Source organism: Tyto alba, unplaced genomic scaffold (genome assembly GCF_018691265.1).
Source record: "Tyto alba isolate M040663 unplaced genomic scaffold, T.alba_DEE_v4.0 Super-Scaffold_42, whole genome shotgun sequence".
Taxonomy (NCBI): domain Eukaryota; kingdom Metazoa; phylum Chordata; class Aves; order Strigiformes; family Tytonidae; genus Tyto; species Tyto alba.
This window is the reverse complement of record NW_024881318.1, coordinates 31,226,773-31,246,000: the sequence shown is the minus strand read 5'-3', so window position 1 is coordinate 31,246,000 and position 19,228 is coordinate 31,226,773. Positions and strand designations below refer to the sequence as shown.

At 41.6% G+C, this 19,228-nt stretch overlaps 1 protein-coding gene across 8 annotated transcripts in view; it reads left to right on the top strand.

Annotated features, from left to right (window-relative positions):
* Window positions 1-18,054, top strand: part of ARHGEF28 (Rho guanine nucleotide exchange factor 28) — a 134,257-nt gene extending 116,203 nt beyond the window's left edge. For all 8 annotated transcript variants that reach the window (XM_042804848.1, XM_042804847.1, XM_042804846.1 and 5 more), the window contains one exon: window positions 16,969-18,054. In XM_042804848.1, the coding sequence (XP_042660782.1) occupies window positions 16,969-17,129 (161 nt within the window). In that variant the 3' untranslated portion in view covers window positions 17,130-18,054. The remainder of the gene's footprint in view (window positions 1-16,968) is intronic.
* Window positions 18,055-19,228: the final 1,174 nt, after the last annotated feature.

Sequence of the window (19,228 nt, the reverse complement as noted above, 5' to 3'; positions counted from 1 at the left end):
ACTTCCGCCACATGGGCCGGGCGCATTGGACTTCATCTGGGTCTGTGGGTAGTCGCACATTGTCTGGATCATAATAAACCATCTCCCGCACAGCCAGTTCCCTCAGGTATTGGATACCTCTCTACATGGTGGTCCACTTACTTGGATGAGACATAAGATCTTCCTTGAAGGGATATCTGTCCCTCATGCCTGACAGTAGTTGTCTCCAAAGGCTGAGCGTTTGTGTTTTTCTTCCAATAATCTTGTCAATGCTTGTGTCCCTGGACAGGGATCCCAGTTGCCTGGCCTCTCTACCTTCTAATTCCACACTGTTGGTCCCGCTATCCCAATGGAAGCAATAGGTTTTGCCAAAACAATTGCATGCCACATTGCGAGTTTGTTGAGGGTAGGTGAGAAAATGAACAGAACAGAAATACAGAAAACTTTTGAAAAAAACCTGCAAAACCCCTGTTTGTGTCGGCATATCAGTACTCAGAATGTTGCTCTCTCCAAATCGTTTCCCAGTGCTTTTTGATTTTTTTTTTTTTTGTGACATGAAGTCACTCTTGCTGTTTCAAGTGCATTTTATTGGTTGTTTTAGAACATGTACATTACTTGATGATTTCTGGTTAGAACAGCTTTTGATTGACCATCTGGAAATAATAATCAGTGGTCAAACATCCTCTTCTTCCTTCACTGAGAATGAAATGAAAGTATCTTGAAAGACTCTGTAGATGTGGAAAGAAAATTACTTCACTTCTAAGGGATAATGTAATCTTTGACAATAAGTTTCCATGTTAGTAAAAGCAGCTCTTCCTGTATTACTTTTCTTTATTCCTGTATTTTACCAGGGCCTCCAGAGATACATAGATTTCATGGCAGTTGTTGACAGTGGCTACCAAAATGAGTGGAAGAGGCCACTGAGTACTGCATTGCACTGAAAATTCCTTGAAAGACTTAAAATCGCACTGATGACAAACTCTAAACTGTCTGGGTTTTATTTATCATGTTGCACCATGCTAGTTTTGATCTGACTTGCTGTTTTTATTATTTCATTATTGTGAGAGTTCTAGAGGAGCATGTAAAAACAACAGCTAAAAGTCTTACGGGACAATGGGATGCTTTTGGTGTCATAGATAATTCATTTGGTGGTGTTTTCCTTCACAGTTGTGAAATTAAGGTAAGACATGGCAAGTCAATACTTGAGCAGTGTCCAAGCTCCCATTTTTCTGTAGCAATGTAGGATGACTTCTGTCCTCACACCAGCTGCGTGCAGGTCAGGTCACGGTAAAGACCAGTGGGCAGCAGGATCAGAAGTTGAAAACATACACAGGTTACAGTGGTTTTTACTTGTCTTAGATTATATCTTGAAGTTGTTCAAATAAAAAAAAGACCTTGATTATGGAACTTGCTTCTTAGTCCTCCTTGTAATGCATTAAGCAGACATCCACTACAGCCATAGTAGTCCTTGGTACATGGATTGCCAAAATAGCATTTTATAATCAAAGGTAGGGCAAGCTATCTCAGCACCACAATCAGCCAACCAAGCTGATTAGTAAAAGAGATTAATATTTCTAAAAATGCCTAAATAATTAGCCTGGTGAAACTTGTTCTAGTTTGACTGAAGTTGTCATTTTAGTAATGGGTTAGCTAAGCTAGTGCAAATTTGAAAAGAAACACGTATGTGGGTTTAAACCTCTCAGAAGTGAATTAGCTTGCACTGGCAAGTGTTCAGATGCAAGCTAACAAGGATACTTTCTATTGAGCCCACATGAGAGCGTCCGGTATAATTAAAGTGGCTTGTACCAGTTTAATTGCACTGATTCTACGATAAGCTGGTGGAGCTTCTGCATGTCAAGATGCTCTTCACCTACAATGGGCCAGCTTTGTGTACAGTTGCTGTCACTGCATCTTGTGTAGACATCCTTATCTTGCTCTGGCAACAGGGCACCAGTTGCAGTCCCAGCAGCTTGAGGACCAGCACTGGCTACAAAGTCTGCCTAGGAGGTAGAGTACCAGGCTTGTATAAGTCTCTTTGGCTAAATCATATCTGTAAAACCTGCAGTTAATGCCTTGACTGAGTCACAAGGCACCTTTGGCAAAGTGCAGCAAATCCTTGCAGCATCCTGATGGTGCAGATGGTGCTGTGAAGCCACCAGCGCATTGCTAGAGCAGGCAGGACTGGCAGCCTCCCCCCGGAGAGATGTGCCATCGCATTCCACAGCCGCATTTGTGATTTGGACAGTGACAAGTATATGCTCTGATCACGCAGTGCATGAGTCTGCACAATTCAGATTTGCTTCTGTCATGCATCAGGAGCCACCGTATGGGGAGTGGGAAGTGAGAGGAATGCTAAAATTCCCCCTGAAAAACAGATGTCATCCGAAGCCCCAGCAAATGGCTCTGCATGTGGAAATGAAGTAAATCACTTGTTTCTCAGCGATGTGAATCAAGCTGAGCAGTACAAACGTTTCATACAAGGAAGCTGATTTCCTTTCTGTTGGGTGTTTTTTTTTTTTTTTTTTGGCTGTGCTTTTTCCCCAGAGAGTTTAGCAGAGTTTAAGAAGATCTCTGACCTTGTGCCTCCGTTTCCTGACAGCTCTGCAGGATGTAGTCGGTTCTGATCACTGTGAAGGAACCAACAGAGATGCAATGAGAGAAAGACTAGCAGGAATTTGAAAGTTAGCTAAAACTTGCAATATTTTCATGTGGATGAATGTTTTATGACATTTCTTTGCATTTTTCAACTAGCTTTATGTAGAAGTCTCATAATCATCTTTCAAAAACGTTCCTAAGTGAAAATAGAACTAAGAAACAAATACTTAGTATGGTTTACTGGAAATAGCCAAGTACCAGATACATACATGGCCAGATCTTGCATATATAAGTTTTGTGTGTACACAAAAGGAGTTTCTTGGGTTTTATTAATTTTCCTGGAATTACTAGGCATCCTGTAAGAAGCCTGGTCTGTCAAAAAAAAAAAATTATTTAATGAGAAGCACCACCTGAACATGTTGTCAAGGGATTAATCATGCTGCATTCCATTGTATGTTAAGTACTATGCAATTTAACTTCATAAATATATAGTCAAATGGAAATAGCTACATTCTGCCAGTGCATAATTTTCCATTCATATTTTCTAAGGTAAGACATATGTCTCTTCATATGGCTAGCATCATGATTATATATCATTGTTTTATGTGTATGGGAGAGAACTTAACTAAAGACCTTGGGGCAAGTTCCCACAAAGCTGAAACTGGCACAAGTACACTCGCTAGAAAAGGTGTGTCAGTCAACAGCAGGAAAATATGATTGAAAGAAAAATGTGTTAATGCTTTACACTAATGGTTATGAAATTATCTGCATGAAAGCGGACAAGTACTTTGGCTAATTAGGAATCAGGGGAAGTATAGGTTTTGTGTCAGACTAGACTGAGAATTGAATAAATTACTCTTGCATTTAATTGACATGTTGGGTTAACTAGCTGAAGTGAGGCCTAAGGATTTACCTGTGAATTCACTTCTTTGATTTCAGGAATCAGTGCAATTTTAATTCTTTTAAGCTTTGAAGTGAACAGCATTGTTCACTGGTACTACCCTTTCTTTTTGTATTCAGATGTAGTTACAGGAACAGAGTTGAAAAGTGATAGACCTGGAAAACTGCACTGAAACTTGCTTGTGGGAGGTTTTTTTTCCCCAGATATTTGCAGTGTTAGCATGAAGGATCTTTATTCACGATGTAGTGAAAAATAGAGTTTAAATCTTTATGGAGATCATAGAAGAACCTGTGATCTCCATAAACAGCCAAATGCAAAACCAGGGAGCAAAAATAGGGCTCTCTTTTGTCTAATGTGATTTTAATCTTTTTTAAAAGACAGAAATTTGTACATATGTGCATATAAGCAAATGAGGCAGTTTGATTTTGGCAAAATAATCCATTTATAGTGGTTTTCATCAAAGAAAGTGGTTTCTAGAGATGTAAAATATGTAATTTGCAATAGAAAAAGCAAAAACCCCAGAAACAATGTGTAGTATTCTATAACTCCATTTTTTTTTTTTCTCATTCTTAATAAGAAATTCCCTTCCCATTCCTTAAGGCTAATGGTGATTGCTCTATTGAACCCATTTTAAAACTGTAGATCAGATTTGTTTTAGTTTCCCATTGGTAATTGAGATGAGGTTTAGATCAATGCATTATTTTTTAGCTACTTTAACGCTGGTTATGGCCTAATGGCATTGCATAAAAGTACCTGCATATGTTTATATCAGAGAGACTGAGGACAGTGCTGTATGGGCCTGGCTCTATTCTCATATTTGTGTAAGACAAATTTGTTGCTGTCAGAAGAGGTATACAATGTGAAGCTGATGCAAGTGTGATTAAAAACCAGGTGAAATATGCTTTGCACTACAATGTTAAAAAGCCATTTGAAGGTGTACAAGCTGTTTCCCCATGTTTCAAGTCAGCACAGGATTTTGGCAAGTGGCAAAGCTCAGTAACTCAGGGCCTTATTCAAATAAGCATAGCTACTGCTGCCAGCGGTGTAGGTAGTTAATGGGATCCCATATTGGGGACTTTGTTGAATAAGATCGCTTTCATTGCTTGGAACCTGTTAAATAATGACTAGCTCCCACAAAAAAAGACATCACAGTTCTGCATATGTGACCGCTGTGAGTTAATTTCTGTACTATTGTTGCTGTATGAACTCCTTCCGCGTACATCTGACCCATTCGTCGTCTGAGCTAGAACGTAATTGTGCCCCATCGTGCACACACTTTACACATCTCCAGTATAAACAGCATCCTTTATAGCCAATGGTAGGCCAACACCTTACCACCTGTGGAATGGCATGTGAAGATGCTTTTCTGCCTGCTTTGAGGTTTTTCTGATGTGTTTCACGATATTTTTAATAGTGCCATTTTTTCACAGTTTGCCCTTCACAGTGAGCGAATTCTTTCTGTTGTTCTTTCACTTAAGAGGGAAGGAGGAAAATTTTTTAAACGGATGACATGACCATGGAGCTCCCAGTTTATCAGGGAGCCTCCTGAGCAGATCTGATATTTTGAGCTATGTTAAACTGTTTGTCTTTTTTTAATTGAGTAGATGCCAAATTGAGAACATACAATTAATTCCAAATTGTCCTTTCTGTGTTCAGTATATCCCTCTACCCTTAGCATGGATGGCTGCATAGGTGAGGACAGAGCCCATTCACTGCTCAACATAAGTTATAGTGAGATTAAAATGAAATGGAAAGGTATAAGGATAGGAGCTTGAGTAACATCAGCACCCACATCTCCCAAGCTCAAAATTGCATCAATTTATTAGAGCAAGTACGATCTTACTTTTAACTCTGCAACAGATAACAGCAAATTTTTCTACTATCCATACCACAGAACACCGAGTTTCATGCTCTGCCATAAGACATCAGTGTCTGTAGGATACTTGGTGGAAGTGAATCACAGGGGAAGTATTTTTTGCCTCTTGGGAATAACACTGCCATTTGTTTAAAGCAGATGGCAAAAGGAATTAAATCACATGGCAGTGTGATACCAAAGCAAAAAATATGTCATTATATGTCATCTGCAATTAGTGTATTTCAAGTAACACTTGCTTTTCAGCTCTGCAGCACTAGGGTTTTGTAGTTCTGTTACTAATTTTCTCATCTCAAAATACTTTTTCTCACTTCTGAACATAACCACAGTAGATGCAGCAGTGTTACATAACCTTTTAATTTAGGCAGTTAATGATGTTCTGGTTTTATTTTGTACATTAATGGTAGTACAGAATTTCCTGTGTAATGCATGTCTGATTTTATTCTTTCTAATATCTTCTCATTTGGAGCTCATTCATTAGGAGGGAAGTTAAAAATAGTGCGTATCTTTAAGGTGATGAATGGAGTGAAGAGATTGTCCATCACGGTCTTTTGACGTACCACCGGTGTTAGTGTAAATCTGCACACCATACTCAGGGTTTCATTGCCTGCAGACTTCTTAAATAACAACAACATGATAGTTTCTAATTTTTCTTATATTTACGGTTCCAGCAACTTCAGTGCAGTGGTTTTTGAAGTCAGTGGAATTACTGGCCCCAATGAAATTGGAATGGTTTGGACCACATCTTTTACATGCAGATTTATTCTTTACATAGGTAAGGTTGTTCCAATAGATACAGGTTTCAGGGATGTAGGAGGGAAGGGAGAATGTTTAGAAGCAGAAGACCCTGGGCAGGGGGTCTTTTGCTGAACAACTCGCATATAATGAAGCAGCTCCAGCTCAGGGTTGTGCAGAGCTGTGACTCTGACAGCAAGTCTGCAGAGAAAGAGGTGATTCTTCAGGAAAAGCAGTCAGCAGACAAAAGTCTTTCTAATTGCTGTTTGGTGTCAGGAAGATGCCTTGGGAGGTCTGTGTTTTCCTTAGGTAATGTGATCTGTGGGTGGAGACCTGGCTGCATGCCCTGCTTTAGTACATTAAAAATGTTTTGTAAAAGTTTTGTAATGGAGCTAGAGCCTGAAATAGATGCACAAGTGTGAATAAATAATGCATCCTAATAGCTGGGAGAAGCTGTTTATGGGTGATCAAATTTTGCAAGATACTGAGTATGCAAACACACCCTGTAAAATCATGTAGCTGAATCACCGAGTGTATCTGTCTGGCTTATTTTGAAAAGTACAATCTCATTTTAATTATTTAGTATAATACTTTACATATTCCAGGAAATGTCCTGTAGCATGTTGTGTAAAAGCGATGAAATCTTAGTAATGTGAAACCTCCTCAGCAGCATCTGCTCTTAAATATTTATTGAAAAACTGGGGAAGATTGTCTGTCTATATTTTACTGGCATTCATCACAAGAGCACCCAATTGCCTTCCACATAAATTATGTTGGCCATAGACAAACTGCTAGAGGAGATTTCATGGAGTATCTTGTTCTGCCTCCCCAGATGTTATATAAAACTTTCCTTCGGGTGTAAGTTTTTAGTAGGGCAGTAGAGTGGAGGAGCCTTGGTGTTGGTATGGAAGCTGTTTTTAGTTTGATCAAATAGGAAGTCTTCCAACAGTCACCTGCTGAGATTCATTGAGTGGGTCTTGGAAGTTTGATCTAGAGCTGGATCATAAATGGTAAAAAATTAAATTTGATTTGACTGTATTTGTTTAGGGTCTGCCATAGAAAAATCAAAGAAACCTGTGTTCCTTTAAAAGTCATTGGCCATGTTCTGCATTAAAGAATATATGACAGACAGGGTAACTGGTATATTTGGTGGCAGGAATGAAAAGAGATTTATTTTTTTCTTTTTTTTTTAATTGAGGATGAGAATTGCAGGATAGTTGCTTCTGACAAGCAGAACTGCAGAGAAACTGTCTCCTATGCAGAGCAGCTTGCCATTACAATACAGTGGTAATGGGAAGGGGATGAAGGTCTGAGAAACAGAGGCAGTTTGGAAGTGAAGGTGAAAATGAATGCAGGAGGGTGTTTTACAATGTTGCGTCACCTTTTTTTTGTGCTGTGGGGAAGTGGCCTGCTCTCTGGAGTGGTGGGATGAGACCTGTGCAGAGCTGCAGCTCATGAAGCAAGGATGGTGGGAAGGCACCGGAGGGCGTCAGACCAAATCAGAGCCAGGGTTTACAGGAGTGCAGCTGCGGCACCAGAGACGAAGACAATTGTAGTAAAGGCAAGGTGGAAGGAGTTGGTGATGAATCTGGGCTTAAGGGTGAGACCAGTGTTGCCCATAGCGGAGAGAAGTGGGAACAAAAAAAAAGTGGATCCAAGTACATTCTGTGCACTCAAGGAAAAGACTTGGCTGAAGGGATGGAGGCACATGGTTATTTGAGAATTGTGCTGTTTTCTGGCTTTGATGTACAGTTTTCCCTTTAGCTTTCATGCACGCTGTTTTCACAGCAGTTCTATGTTCACAGAGCGTTTAGCAAACAATTAAAAAGGTCACCCATTTGAAAATACTTGATCACACCCTGAAGTTTCCTATGCATATGTTGTAAAACTTGGGGAATGTGCAACTTTTCAATTTTTTTCAATGACTGCAAGAAGAAAACATCCGTGCATGTAATTCCTGCCTAACTGTCTAAAAATGAACAAAAATGGCTGTGCTAGTACTCAAACTGCATTCAAAAATGAGCAACTATTTTCCTGTGTTTTGAGCTCAGGAGAGAACAAGTATCTCTGTGACTATCAGATAAGAAAGAGGCTTCTCTCAAATGCTCACTCTTATAATAATGCCCATATTTTTTTCCTGCAGTAATCAACAAGCAGCAGCTTCTATTAAAGGGTAACATGAGCATGTAATTGATTTGAAACAGGTGCTTTGCCTTATTTTTTGCTTCTGCAGCAATTCAGTATATTGGCTTTGAGTTTTCATCTCATCAGTTTTTGTAAGTAACAAGTGGTGTATCTGGTCTGTTGTTGGAAAACTACTGTAGAAAACCAAGGTGCTTAGGAGTAGTCTTGGGAGTGTTTTATAAATGACCTCCTATTTTAACTTTTACAACATACTTGTGCCCTCTTTTACTCAAGAAAATGTTTCCCAAAGCCCAGAGTACTCATCCTTTGCGTTGCACCTGAAAAACTGTCCAAAAGCTGGGAACTAAGCCAATTGTCTGCTAAGGTCTTTGATTTAATGTTTATTTCAAAGCAAAATTGTAGTTTAAAAAAAAACAAAACCAAACCATCCATAAAATATGAAGCAAATTTAATCAGCACAGTAATGTCTGTCTGTGGAAACGGGTTGCTCAGAATAATAGTTTTGATGTGTAAATGTCCTCTTTTGTTTCAAAGGGAATGAATTCATGTGCCAGAGACTTTTTTTTCAGGGTTAATGCTATTTCTATGTTTGGGAGGGAAGGAGAGGAAGCTTCACTGCAGTGTTTTGCGCACCAGCAGTGTGAAAATTGGGATGGTGGTCAAGGGAGGTGTGGGGATGTGCGGGCTGTCAGCAGGAAGCGGGGCTGGTTTCATTGTCTGCTGAGTCTTTGGAAACACTGTTTGGGTCTGTGACTTTATGGGATTTCTGTTTCTCCAGAAAACATTCAAGCAGAAGCGCCAGCCACTGGCCGCAGGTTGTTTAGACTTCAGCCTGCTGGCCAAACATCTTCTGCAGATTCTGGGCCGGGGGAAACAGTTGCAGCCCACTTCAGATACACCCACATTAGGCACCTGAACAAAGAGTCTGCAGAGGTTTCCCCACTGCTTTTCGCTGCTGCTGCTGCTGTTGTCAGCGGACAGACGAGTCACCCCTGTCCTCGGAGAGGTGCCCTGCGTGGGCACAGCTGCGGTGGGTGGAACAGCCGCCCAGTGCTGGCAGCTGATCACGTTCCTGGGGATCCTTTGTAGGAAGGGTGTTCTTGGGGTTTTATGGTTATTTTCTCTTGATCATTTGAGTGCAGCTGTGTTTAATGAGCTGGAAAAGAAGTAGGTCAATAAAACATGTGTTCGTTGTTAGCAGAATACCTGTTGGACCATGTGCATGTCTGTAATTGACCATCTAAAGCTTCAAAGCTTAGCACAAAGACAATTTAATAGGGAATTCATACCTAAATAAATTAATATTAAGCAGAAGCAGACAGCTGGCAGGCAGCATGCCCTGCCAAGGTGAGACTGTGGGTACTTAATATACAGACAAGTTACAATTCCAAGTCAGACCTATTTTTAAGTTTCTCTTATGCATTAAAAAGCAGCATGCCAAAAATAGTTCAGAAGCTGCATGCTTTAAAGCCAACACAACTGATAACATAACCATGTAAGTAGGTTAAAATTTTAAATTATTTGAACCTAGGGGCATGCTATGAACTTGATGTTAAAGTGGTATCACTGGCAGTGTCTGAGCTTGAGATGTTTTTTAAATCTTTTCTTCGATAACAACAGTGTTAGAAATAGTGTGTTGACTGGGCTATAATAAAAGACAAGACAGCTGCATCATCATATGACTCCAAAACCTAGAGCCTTAATACAAGTATCAAATAAATGAGTTGGAACCATTATGGAACTTCATTATAAAGCAGTTTTGGTGGAATAAATGTAAATTTTGTCTTAGCCAAGAATTTGGTCCCAAATCTCTAGACCAAACTTCTCTAATGAATTATGAGGCAAAACCTGAAAATTTAATTGCACTGTTTTATCTAAGCCAACTACTAAACAAAGAAACATGCAGAATAATGGCATTTCCAGTAATTTTACCATGATCAAAAATCCAAAGTAAAGACGTGAAGAATTACATTGCAGACCTTACTCATCATAGACTTTAAATTCTTTCTGTTCTCTGTCTTGTACCAACAACAACAAAAAAAACACGCACCAAAAGCTGATGAAACTAATTAATGTAGGATCTGTTACAACCTAATTGCTCATCTGCTTTTTGTGAAAAGATCTCTTATTCATGAAGGTTTTTCTTTGCTTAAGAAATGCAGCTGCTGTTTTTTCACGGGATTGGGCTGGTTAAAAGTAAACAGCAGCATTAAAATTCTCAGATTGATTTACTGCCTTATTCAGTCAGCTGGGAGATAGATTAGGTGCCTCTTTACTTGGTAGCTTCAGGGTCAAAATATTTTTCCCAGTGTTTTTTGCGACCCAGTACCAAATTCAGTTTCCACTGTGAAATCAGATTTACTGAGGTGCTAAGGCCTGGTTTCTTGATGGCATCTGAAATCTCAACTCCCAGTGACATTGCTGGGAATTGTCCTGGGATCCTCAATGCTTATATAGACCCCTTTTCTATACCAAGTGGTCTGATCCTGTGTGGCAGCAGTGCTGTCCTGGCTGTTCCAGGGCGAAGGGCTGTTCTGCACCGGCAGGTCCTGTGGTGCTGAGCGCAGTTCCCTTTCTCCCACCAACCGTCAGCTCCATAAACAACTGAACCTGCGGCATGGAAAATCCATTGCAAATTGGGAAAGTCTTAGTAGGCTCTGGAAAAAAGCAATCAAAACTGATCGTAGTGCCTTTCACCTGGAGGAAATGGAGGTGGAGGGGCCTGGAGTTCTCTGGGGAATTGGCTGTCGCTAATGAATCTGCATGGAAACCACTGGGAGCATCATTAGAGAAAAAGAGGTGCTATGGGATTTGCCAGTGGGGACTTTCAGTGGAGCTCATGGGAGTTAGGCTTCCATTTGCTATTGAACTGTAATGGCAAATGAGAGCCTGTTACCCTTGAATTCCTTTGAATATACCAGACCCGGTAGACTTAGTACTGGTTTTTAGGTGTCTACTTGTGCTTTGCATTATGCATGAGTGCCAGTGGGGGATTAAATACATCAGCTCTGACATTTCAAATAGCTTTGGCCTGAAATTGATGTGTCAGCTGTCAGTCCAGATGAACTTGGTACCAGTCATTATAAATAAATGGTAAAACCAAAACCTAACTCTATGTATTATTTTCAGAGGAGTAATGGTTTTGAGAATCTTTAACATATTTGTTACTAAAAGTGGCACAAATCTCTCTTCATTTAATGAAATTTTATTTTGTAAAGAGGGCCAACATATGACACAAATCTTTGAAAGTCACAGCAAATTAGTTTAGTGTATATATGCAGTAGGTTCGGAGTTTCTGCAAAATCTGTGGTGACTTCCCCCCAAACCTCCCCCTCTTTTTTTTTTTTTTTTTTTTTTTTTTTTTTCCCCCTTGGTAAACAGATGGGAGGGAAAAAACCCAGAATATCCAACCTGGCCTGACCTCAGAACTGACCCAGCTTTGAGGAGGAGTTTGAACCAGTGGTCTCTTAAGATCCCTTCCAATTTGAATTATCCTGTGATGCTGTGAAATTAGGATCAGAGCTGAAGGAGAGAAACTGAGGGCTTTCTATGAAAAACACCAAGACTTGAGAGTGGGTTTTTTTTGCCTGGAGTGTTTCCTAGTGCCTTGATAATGTCTTCCTATCCTTCCCATAATCATCACTGAGGGCACTCCAGGTTTACCTGAAGAGCTCTGATCCCCGGTGGAGAGAGAGGAGAAAATCCCTGGCATTTATTTGATGTGGAAGTGCTTACATCCTATGACAGCAGAGAGAAGGTGAGAATCAGTGTGACTAATGAGTTGTTTACTTGGCTTTTGTAGCCTGCCTTCCCCTCCTCCCCGCTCCTGGAGCATGGGCTGTGTTTGTTTTAGTATGTATTGATCTCAGATTCCTACAAATGCCATTCCTTTGTCCTTCACTTCGAAAGCAGTTTATGTGATGCCACTAATCCTGTCCCTTAGTGCTACAGGAAAGGTAGGGTAAGGCAGGATGCGAAAAGCCGCTTTTTTGCCTTTCCAGTTCAACATTAGCATGTTTTTAGCCAGGAGCTGTCATTTCTCCGAGTTTGGACCCGGACCCCATTTGGAGAACTGAGGTCCCCTTAAAAATGCCTGTGAAAGATGTGGCCTCATGAGCTGTAGGCCTGCAGTGTGCCATTATTGTTATATTTAGGTTGCCTAGAAAAGTATTTTTATTTCTGGGGAGTGTCTCTCTGCAATTTCCTGATACCTATCCTCATGTTACTGGAGCTAACCTCATGGAAAACGGGGAAAAAAATTTGATTTGTTTTTCATGTTGGGTTTGGCAGAATATGTCCATGTGCATGAGACCATTTGTGATTTTTTTTTTTTCCAGAATTTGTTAGAAACAGCCTCTAACTCCTTTTGAGAAAATCAGTGGGGAAGACAACAGGGGATGTCTGTGTGTTCTTTATTAAATGGTACAGTCTCAGCTGAGATAAAAAGGAGAAAAAGCTGGACTTAAGTGGTATTTTGTGCTGCAGTGTGGCATTGCTGGGCTGAATAGATTACATGGCCCCAAAATGTTGAGTGCTGTCACAGCCCACCTAACACTTGGTCTCCAGCCTCAAGCATGTCCCTCTTTGCTGGGGAGTGTGACCAGCCCCACACCGAAAGAGTGGGTTTTTCTGGTCTGCTGTTCAGTTTTGTCTAGGATATACATGGTGTGGTTGTGGATCTGGCTCTGGCTCTTTAGGAAAGAGTTACCTGGATCGTTGTAGGACAAATAAATCTTGCATAACTGAGAAGCAGTTAAAGGGTGTTTCAGTTTGCACATCAACTCCAGGGGCTGGGGGTGAGATGCCGACAGTCCTTGTCTCCTGCAGAAGTGGGAGGGTGTGGGGACCTGGGACTCTCACAGAAGACCCCATGATCAGAAGGGTCTGAGCTACAGCTCGGCTTCATTAAAGTTTTGTAAATCTGGGAATATTTTCTAGCCTTGTGTAAGTATGAAAGAAAACATGTGTTCCTTAAGTGTAAATGAGCAGGAGGAGGGCTGTGGCCAGGTGCAGTCACCTTTGCTTGTACTTTCTGTACAAGGGGTGCAGGAGCAAGGCAGTGGGCAGAGCGCAGCCCAGGCATGAGGGGTGCAGGCAGGGGCAGTGGCAGCGCTTTTGTTGGATGTTGGTGATGTGGGTGCTGGTCTGGTGGGTGCGCTGTTGAGCTGAACACAGCCTGCCTGCGCATCACTGGGCAGGTTGGGAGAGAGCAGAAGAAAGGACAAGAAAATGCTGAATTTAAAGAAAGGGGATGAAACAAACCTCATTTTGCGGCTGATGTTGGTGGTTGAGTTACAATGAAGGAGGCTCATATAAGGGCAATGGTCCTTATTTACCTGGCTGTTGATCCATACTGAGTTCTGACTGTCAGCTGTAGCGCAGCACAGAATGGGCCTGGAGAGGGGCTGGAGAGGTTCCTGTGGGTGCCCCAGCTGCCTGGGAAGCATGGGAAAGCCTCCCCGCCACTGGTTGCTGGTAGCAGCCCCCTTCCCCAGCCCTCCTCTACCTTGCTGTCTGCATGGATCATGGATAGTTGTTGGCTGGTTTGTCTGTTTGGGTTTTTTTTGTTTGTTTTGTTGGTTTTTTTAAGCATCCTCAGCTGTCAGAGTTTTTAGTAGGCAGCAGTTCATGCTTTCAAGGCTGGTTCTGGAGGTTTCTTCCCTGTTTTGGGAGATCAGTTAAAGAGGAGTATTTCTACCACCATTCTTCTGCTTGGGGCCAAGAGCTGAACAGGTTCCCTATGCTGCACCGGGGAGCTCTGGGGAGGCTTCTCAGCAGCTGTCACTGCTCTTTATAACAAGAACTGGTGCTGGCTGGTGGATCAGTCCCCTTTCTCCACTCTGCCTTCACCTGGGGCTGTTACTATGGTTTCTAGCAGTTCTTCCACCCTCCCCGAGCAGCTGCTCTCGGGGTGCATTGCGCTGCCGCCTGTGATACCAGCTGGTCTCCTGGCTTGGCTGCTTCCAGCATGGCACTGGGCAGGGAGACAGCAGGCACCCTCCCCGCCAGCAGGCTTGGTATGTCGGCCCCCGGGAACACATTGTGCTTTTATTAGGCAGAGCCTGTACCGAGTGTCACCCAAAGCGCAGCCAAAACCAGCCCCTTCCCTCCTCAGTTGGACTAAGCACAACCTTTCCAGCCCAAGAAGCCACTTGTCACCCCAGTGGCAGCTGGGCTCTCACCTCCTGGGTGCTCTCTTACTATTCAGGTTCACCAGACGCAACCTACTCTGAAAAAAAAAAAAAAAAAAAAGGCAGATAAACTAGTGATAACTCATAAATCCTTTATTTCAATAGTGACAGAATCTGATTTGTTTTTGCAGAACACTGAAACACTGACAGTTTCCACTGCTCAGTTCTGCTGCTTAGAGTTGTAACAGTTAACAAGAAATGGTTTGGAAACAGCTACTGTTTTAATTGGTGAAGCAATTACTGTTTAGTTTTGATGGTGGAAAATAACTGCATGTAAGGTGTTTCTCTTTCTCTTCTGCGTTTTTTCAAATTTGTAATTAGGCTTCTCCAATTATGTACTTCATAAACTTTGGAAACAGATCTTTCAAATAAGTGCTTACTGCCTGGTATTCTTATGCACATAGCTTTGTTAAGGTGAATAGACTCACAGGACTTAAAAGGAATATTAATGTGGGTAAAATTACCCCAAAATAAAAGTGTTTGGAGGCTGAGGACCTTTCAGTGGCTGGGCTCTTTTTAATAAATAAATAAAACTGAAGTACCCAGTTTCTATAAAGAAAAGTAGACAGCAAGTTGTAATCTTTCTCTAACACGACTATCAAAAAGAAATAAATGCAAAAGTCATCTTTAACAAAGCAGGGCTGTTCGAGTAAGTTAGGGACTCAAATCCTTCTATGTTATGTACGGCAAATAACTCACCTGCAATCAAGACTTAGTCTGGATTTTCACTAAGACCAAAACTTGATCCTTTAAATCCAGTGTAAAACGGTAAAAGAAAGGGAATTTGGGATTAATTTTTGTAATATCCAGTGTCATCCCACTATGACCAAACACCGCATATGTATAAATACCTTGTCCCTGCCACCTGCCCTGCGGTCTCAGCAGCAGGTATAACAAAGATGTTGTTTAGGCTGGTAGCTGAAGCTCCAAAGCCTGTTTGCTCCCCCCCAGCTGTGTGTGAATATCAAAGAGGAGAAGGTGCTGAAGGCAGAGGCAGCGATAGGATGTGTTCCCACATGCCAGTCGCATAATCATCTCCCACCGCTCCACACACCCCATGGCAGGGAGCAGCCAGAGAGCCTAGGCTTTGCAGGGTGCCAGCAAGCTTGTTTTGCCTTCAACTCCTGCTTCAGTCAGTAAGACTGGTGGAAGCCACATGCATCAGGGGAATGCCAAATGTGGGCAGCTGTCACTTTAAATTGCTACCGGTTAGAGCATCAAGGTGTGTTAAAAAAGCCCCAGATATCTCCTTTATAATAGATTTTCATTGCAAATACATGTAAGGAGAGGTGGGGACCAGAGCAGGCATGAAATGTGTTTTTAGCACTCTGCATGAATGACCAAGGCTCAAAGGACCCCAGTGCTGGAGTTGCTTGCTTCTGGCGTTACCCATGCTGTGAGAAGGGTGCCAAGCTCCCCTTCTTCTTGGAGCATCCTTATTGCAGAGGGAAGAATGAAAAGTTAAACCTCCTGATGTAGTAGCAGAGTCTGTGAGGGCAAGATTACAGTATTGATGGTGGAAAATAACTGCATGTTTTTTTCTGGGCTTTTTCAAATTTGTAATTAGGCTTCTCCAGTTACTTCTCCAACAGTATTGCAGTCTGCCAATTGCAGATTTTTCTCATCCCTTGGTATGAGGATACACGCTCCCTTGTTATGCAGCTTGTTTTTATGGTAAAAATTGCTTTGCAGAAATACAGATGTAGACAAGCTAGCTACTAAGGTGTAGTTCCTGATGGCCTGAAGTGGTGCAGAGAGCTGACTAGGAAGAAAACCCAACCATGGTTATTCTTTTTTTAAAGTAGTGCACAGATCGTCACAAAAGCCTTCAGAGCTCAATTCTGGAAAACAAGTACATGATTCTCTGCATTTGCAGGAGAAAATTTGAAATATAAATGAATGAAGATCCTTGTGAAATAATTTCTTAGTGTTTGGGTGCAAGTATTATCTCCACGTAACACTTAAAGGATTGAGACAAGAATAGACTAGGTAGCTTGTGCAAATAAACAGAGATAAACTTGGCAGAAAAAGCTTAATGGGTTATACATCTGTTACAAACTGCAAGTGCCAGTCAAGTAGACTTGTATCTGTGTTTGCTCAGTTGATTCTTCTTCATCCTTAAAAGGAAGGCTTGCAAACAAAATTCTGTGTGATGATGGAAAATGTATTAATTTTGCAATTGTATTATTACTAATAAAATTACTAATTATGAGCTGTATGTTTCCCTCCAGCCCAACTCTGACAGCATTTATGACTTTCCATTATTGTGTGTCTGGCTAGTGAAGTACGGGTATAAATTTTTCTGTAAAAATAGTAACAGTGATCATACCTTGTATGAAAGTGGAAAGACTTGAACAGATTTCAGTAAATTTGGGTAAGGTACCTTCCACCAGGCTGTAGTATAATTTGTAATACGTAGTGTTTTCCTTACTAGACATATGCAGCAAACTAGAAAATGGTGCTAATGAAAAAGTCAGAATTTGTTCTTTCCAATGGCACAGGCATGTCAGAGATTGCATTGTGACGTATCCTTCTTTTGTGTGTTACAGATCTGAACGTATCACAGACCCAGCATCCCCAGACAAGCATTCCAAACCAGGGACCCATCCAGCTACCACGGATAGATGCAGTGCTGCCGAGCCACCAGCCTGAGAGCTTGAGGGATGAAGAAAGTGGAGGCAGAGTAGAGGAGAAGATTGTTTACCTCTGAGGCTCATTTTCTAATCTCAGTAGCACTTTGGAAATATAACTGTGTTTGCTTTTCTAAATGTCCATAGTTGCTCTCTGTACAACCAAATGGCTTTAAGGAAAGTATTTAATATTCAGTGCAACATTTTCCCCATGATAAATATAATGGTTAAGTTATTTTGAAGCCTTTATTTCATAATCTTTAATTTATGACATGATTTCAAATGCTGTGCAAGAAGCAATGGATAGCAAGGAAGATGTAACACTTTGGTATTTTAAAGACACCACCAAGAGCTATGCAAGTTGGTGTTGATTTTCTCTTGAATCCTCTTTTTAAAAGGGCAAGCTAAGAGAGATGGGACTGTTATTTGAGATTTCAGAGTGTGGATCATTAACCTTCTAACAGTTGTGACATAACATGAGAAGATAGCAATGTAAGAATGATGGCTATAGTCTTTGCTGAAAAGTGCTATGAACCCTTAACTATGGGGTCATTTTCCTTATCCCCTGGCTCAGGAACTGCTCAGAAGAGGATGTTTTTTATGATCTCAACATAGTTGCATAATTGTAAGTGTTTGTTCATGTCCCAAAGCTTATCATCATTTTGGTACTACTGCCAGTTTCTGTGCAGAGATGCTGTAAATCAGTTTTTTATTGTATTATAACTGTACCTCATTTCAGTAAGTGCCCTTGTGCATTAAAATTTACCAGATGAAACCATCTCACTGGTCAAAATAAAAGAAAGGGGATAAATAGCAAGCTTTTAGTTAACTGAACCCTTGTCAAACTCCTCTGCTTTCCCAGCTAGCGTTCTGCTTTTAGGTTCATGGGGATCATTTGTGTTTTAGGCACTAAGAAAACAGGACATGTTTCGTCCCTTTCTGTCTTTCAGAAATATTTGTACACTTCTGTTGACTTGAATAAACATCTTGTGCATTTCTGCAAAACTGTAACTTTGGTTCATTGTCAGGTCCTCCAAAGAAGTTTGAAACCAGAAGGAAAAAAAAGTAAAATGCCCTTGCTTGGTTCGCACTCTGCCCTGCTGCAGGTGCGCCTGCCTTGGTCCGGCGCAGCCAGAGCTGTGCTTCAGGCACCCCAGTGGGCAAAACCAAGGATATGCCTGTTCGAGCAGGCGTGGGCTGTCCTTTGGACTGGCCAGGGGGCTGCTTATCGTGGCTGATGGGATCGGCATTGGTGTGGCAGGGATGCAGCAGCACTGCTGCTGGAACAGAGCTGCCTCACATCTGCCCGGCTCAGGGGGCAGAGGAGCGCAGGACTGCCCCTGCCCACTGGTCTGGATAAGCCCCAAGTGTCATCTGGTTTTCATTTTACTCTAAGCCTTGCATTGTGCAAAATCTTTTGCAAGGGTGAGAGTTTAGGTAGTACGTGTTTGTCAGCTTGTGTTTCTTGATGCGGAGGATTCTTTTTCAGGGACTGTGGTGCTATTGGAAATACTCAAAAGCAGAGCTTTCTGAGTTGTGTCTTACTGGGCTACTAGACTCGCTGTTCAGTTGATATCTGGGGCTAACAACAGAGCAACTGAAACTCTTAATAAGCAGGACCTAATTCCCAGCTGGTATTAATTGGTGTGCCAGTGTCATCGGGGAAAGGCTGTGCCTGCAGATGTATTTTCGTTTCTATTCCCAGCCTTCAAGACTCCCGCTCACCTGACAACACTTCTTTAATATGTCTCCTTATAAGAGAAAAAACCTTTTTAGAATTTCTGGAAATGTTTTACTTTCTTTACTTTTCACAGTTAGACTAAAATGAAAATGGGAATACAAGCTCTCTTAAGGGTCCTACAGAAAGGACAGTCCACAGCCTCTCTATTTTACCAGTCAGCAATGAATTCAGGGTTGCCATCTGGACAGCTTTTTGGCAAATTTCTGAATAGCTGGAGCAGTTTCTTGGGATGCAGTATGTCCCAGGATGTGTGCATTGCCCAGGAACCAGTGGGAAATTGGGAAAGCTGAGTCGTTTTCTTTGCAATTACTCTCTGCATTTTATTATGCCTTTGCTGAAACATCTGGTACTGGTTACTGTCAAATCCAAACTGCTGGATGGATAGCTGCTGTCCCAGCCTGGTGTGGGAATTCCCATGCAAGCGTCTTGCCACTGGGA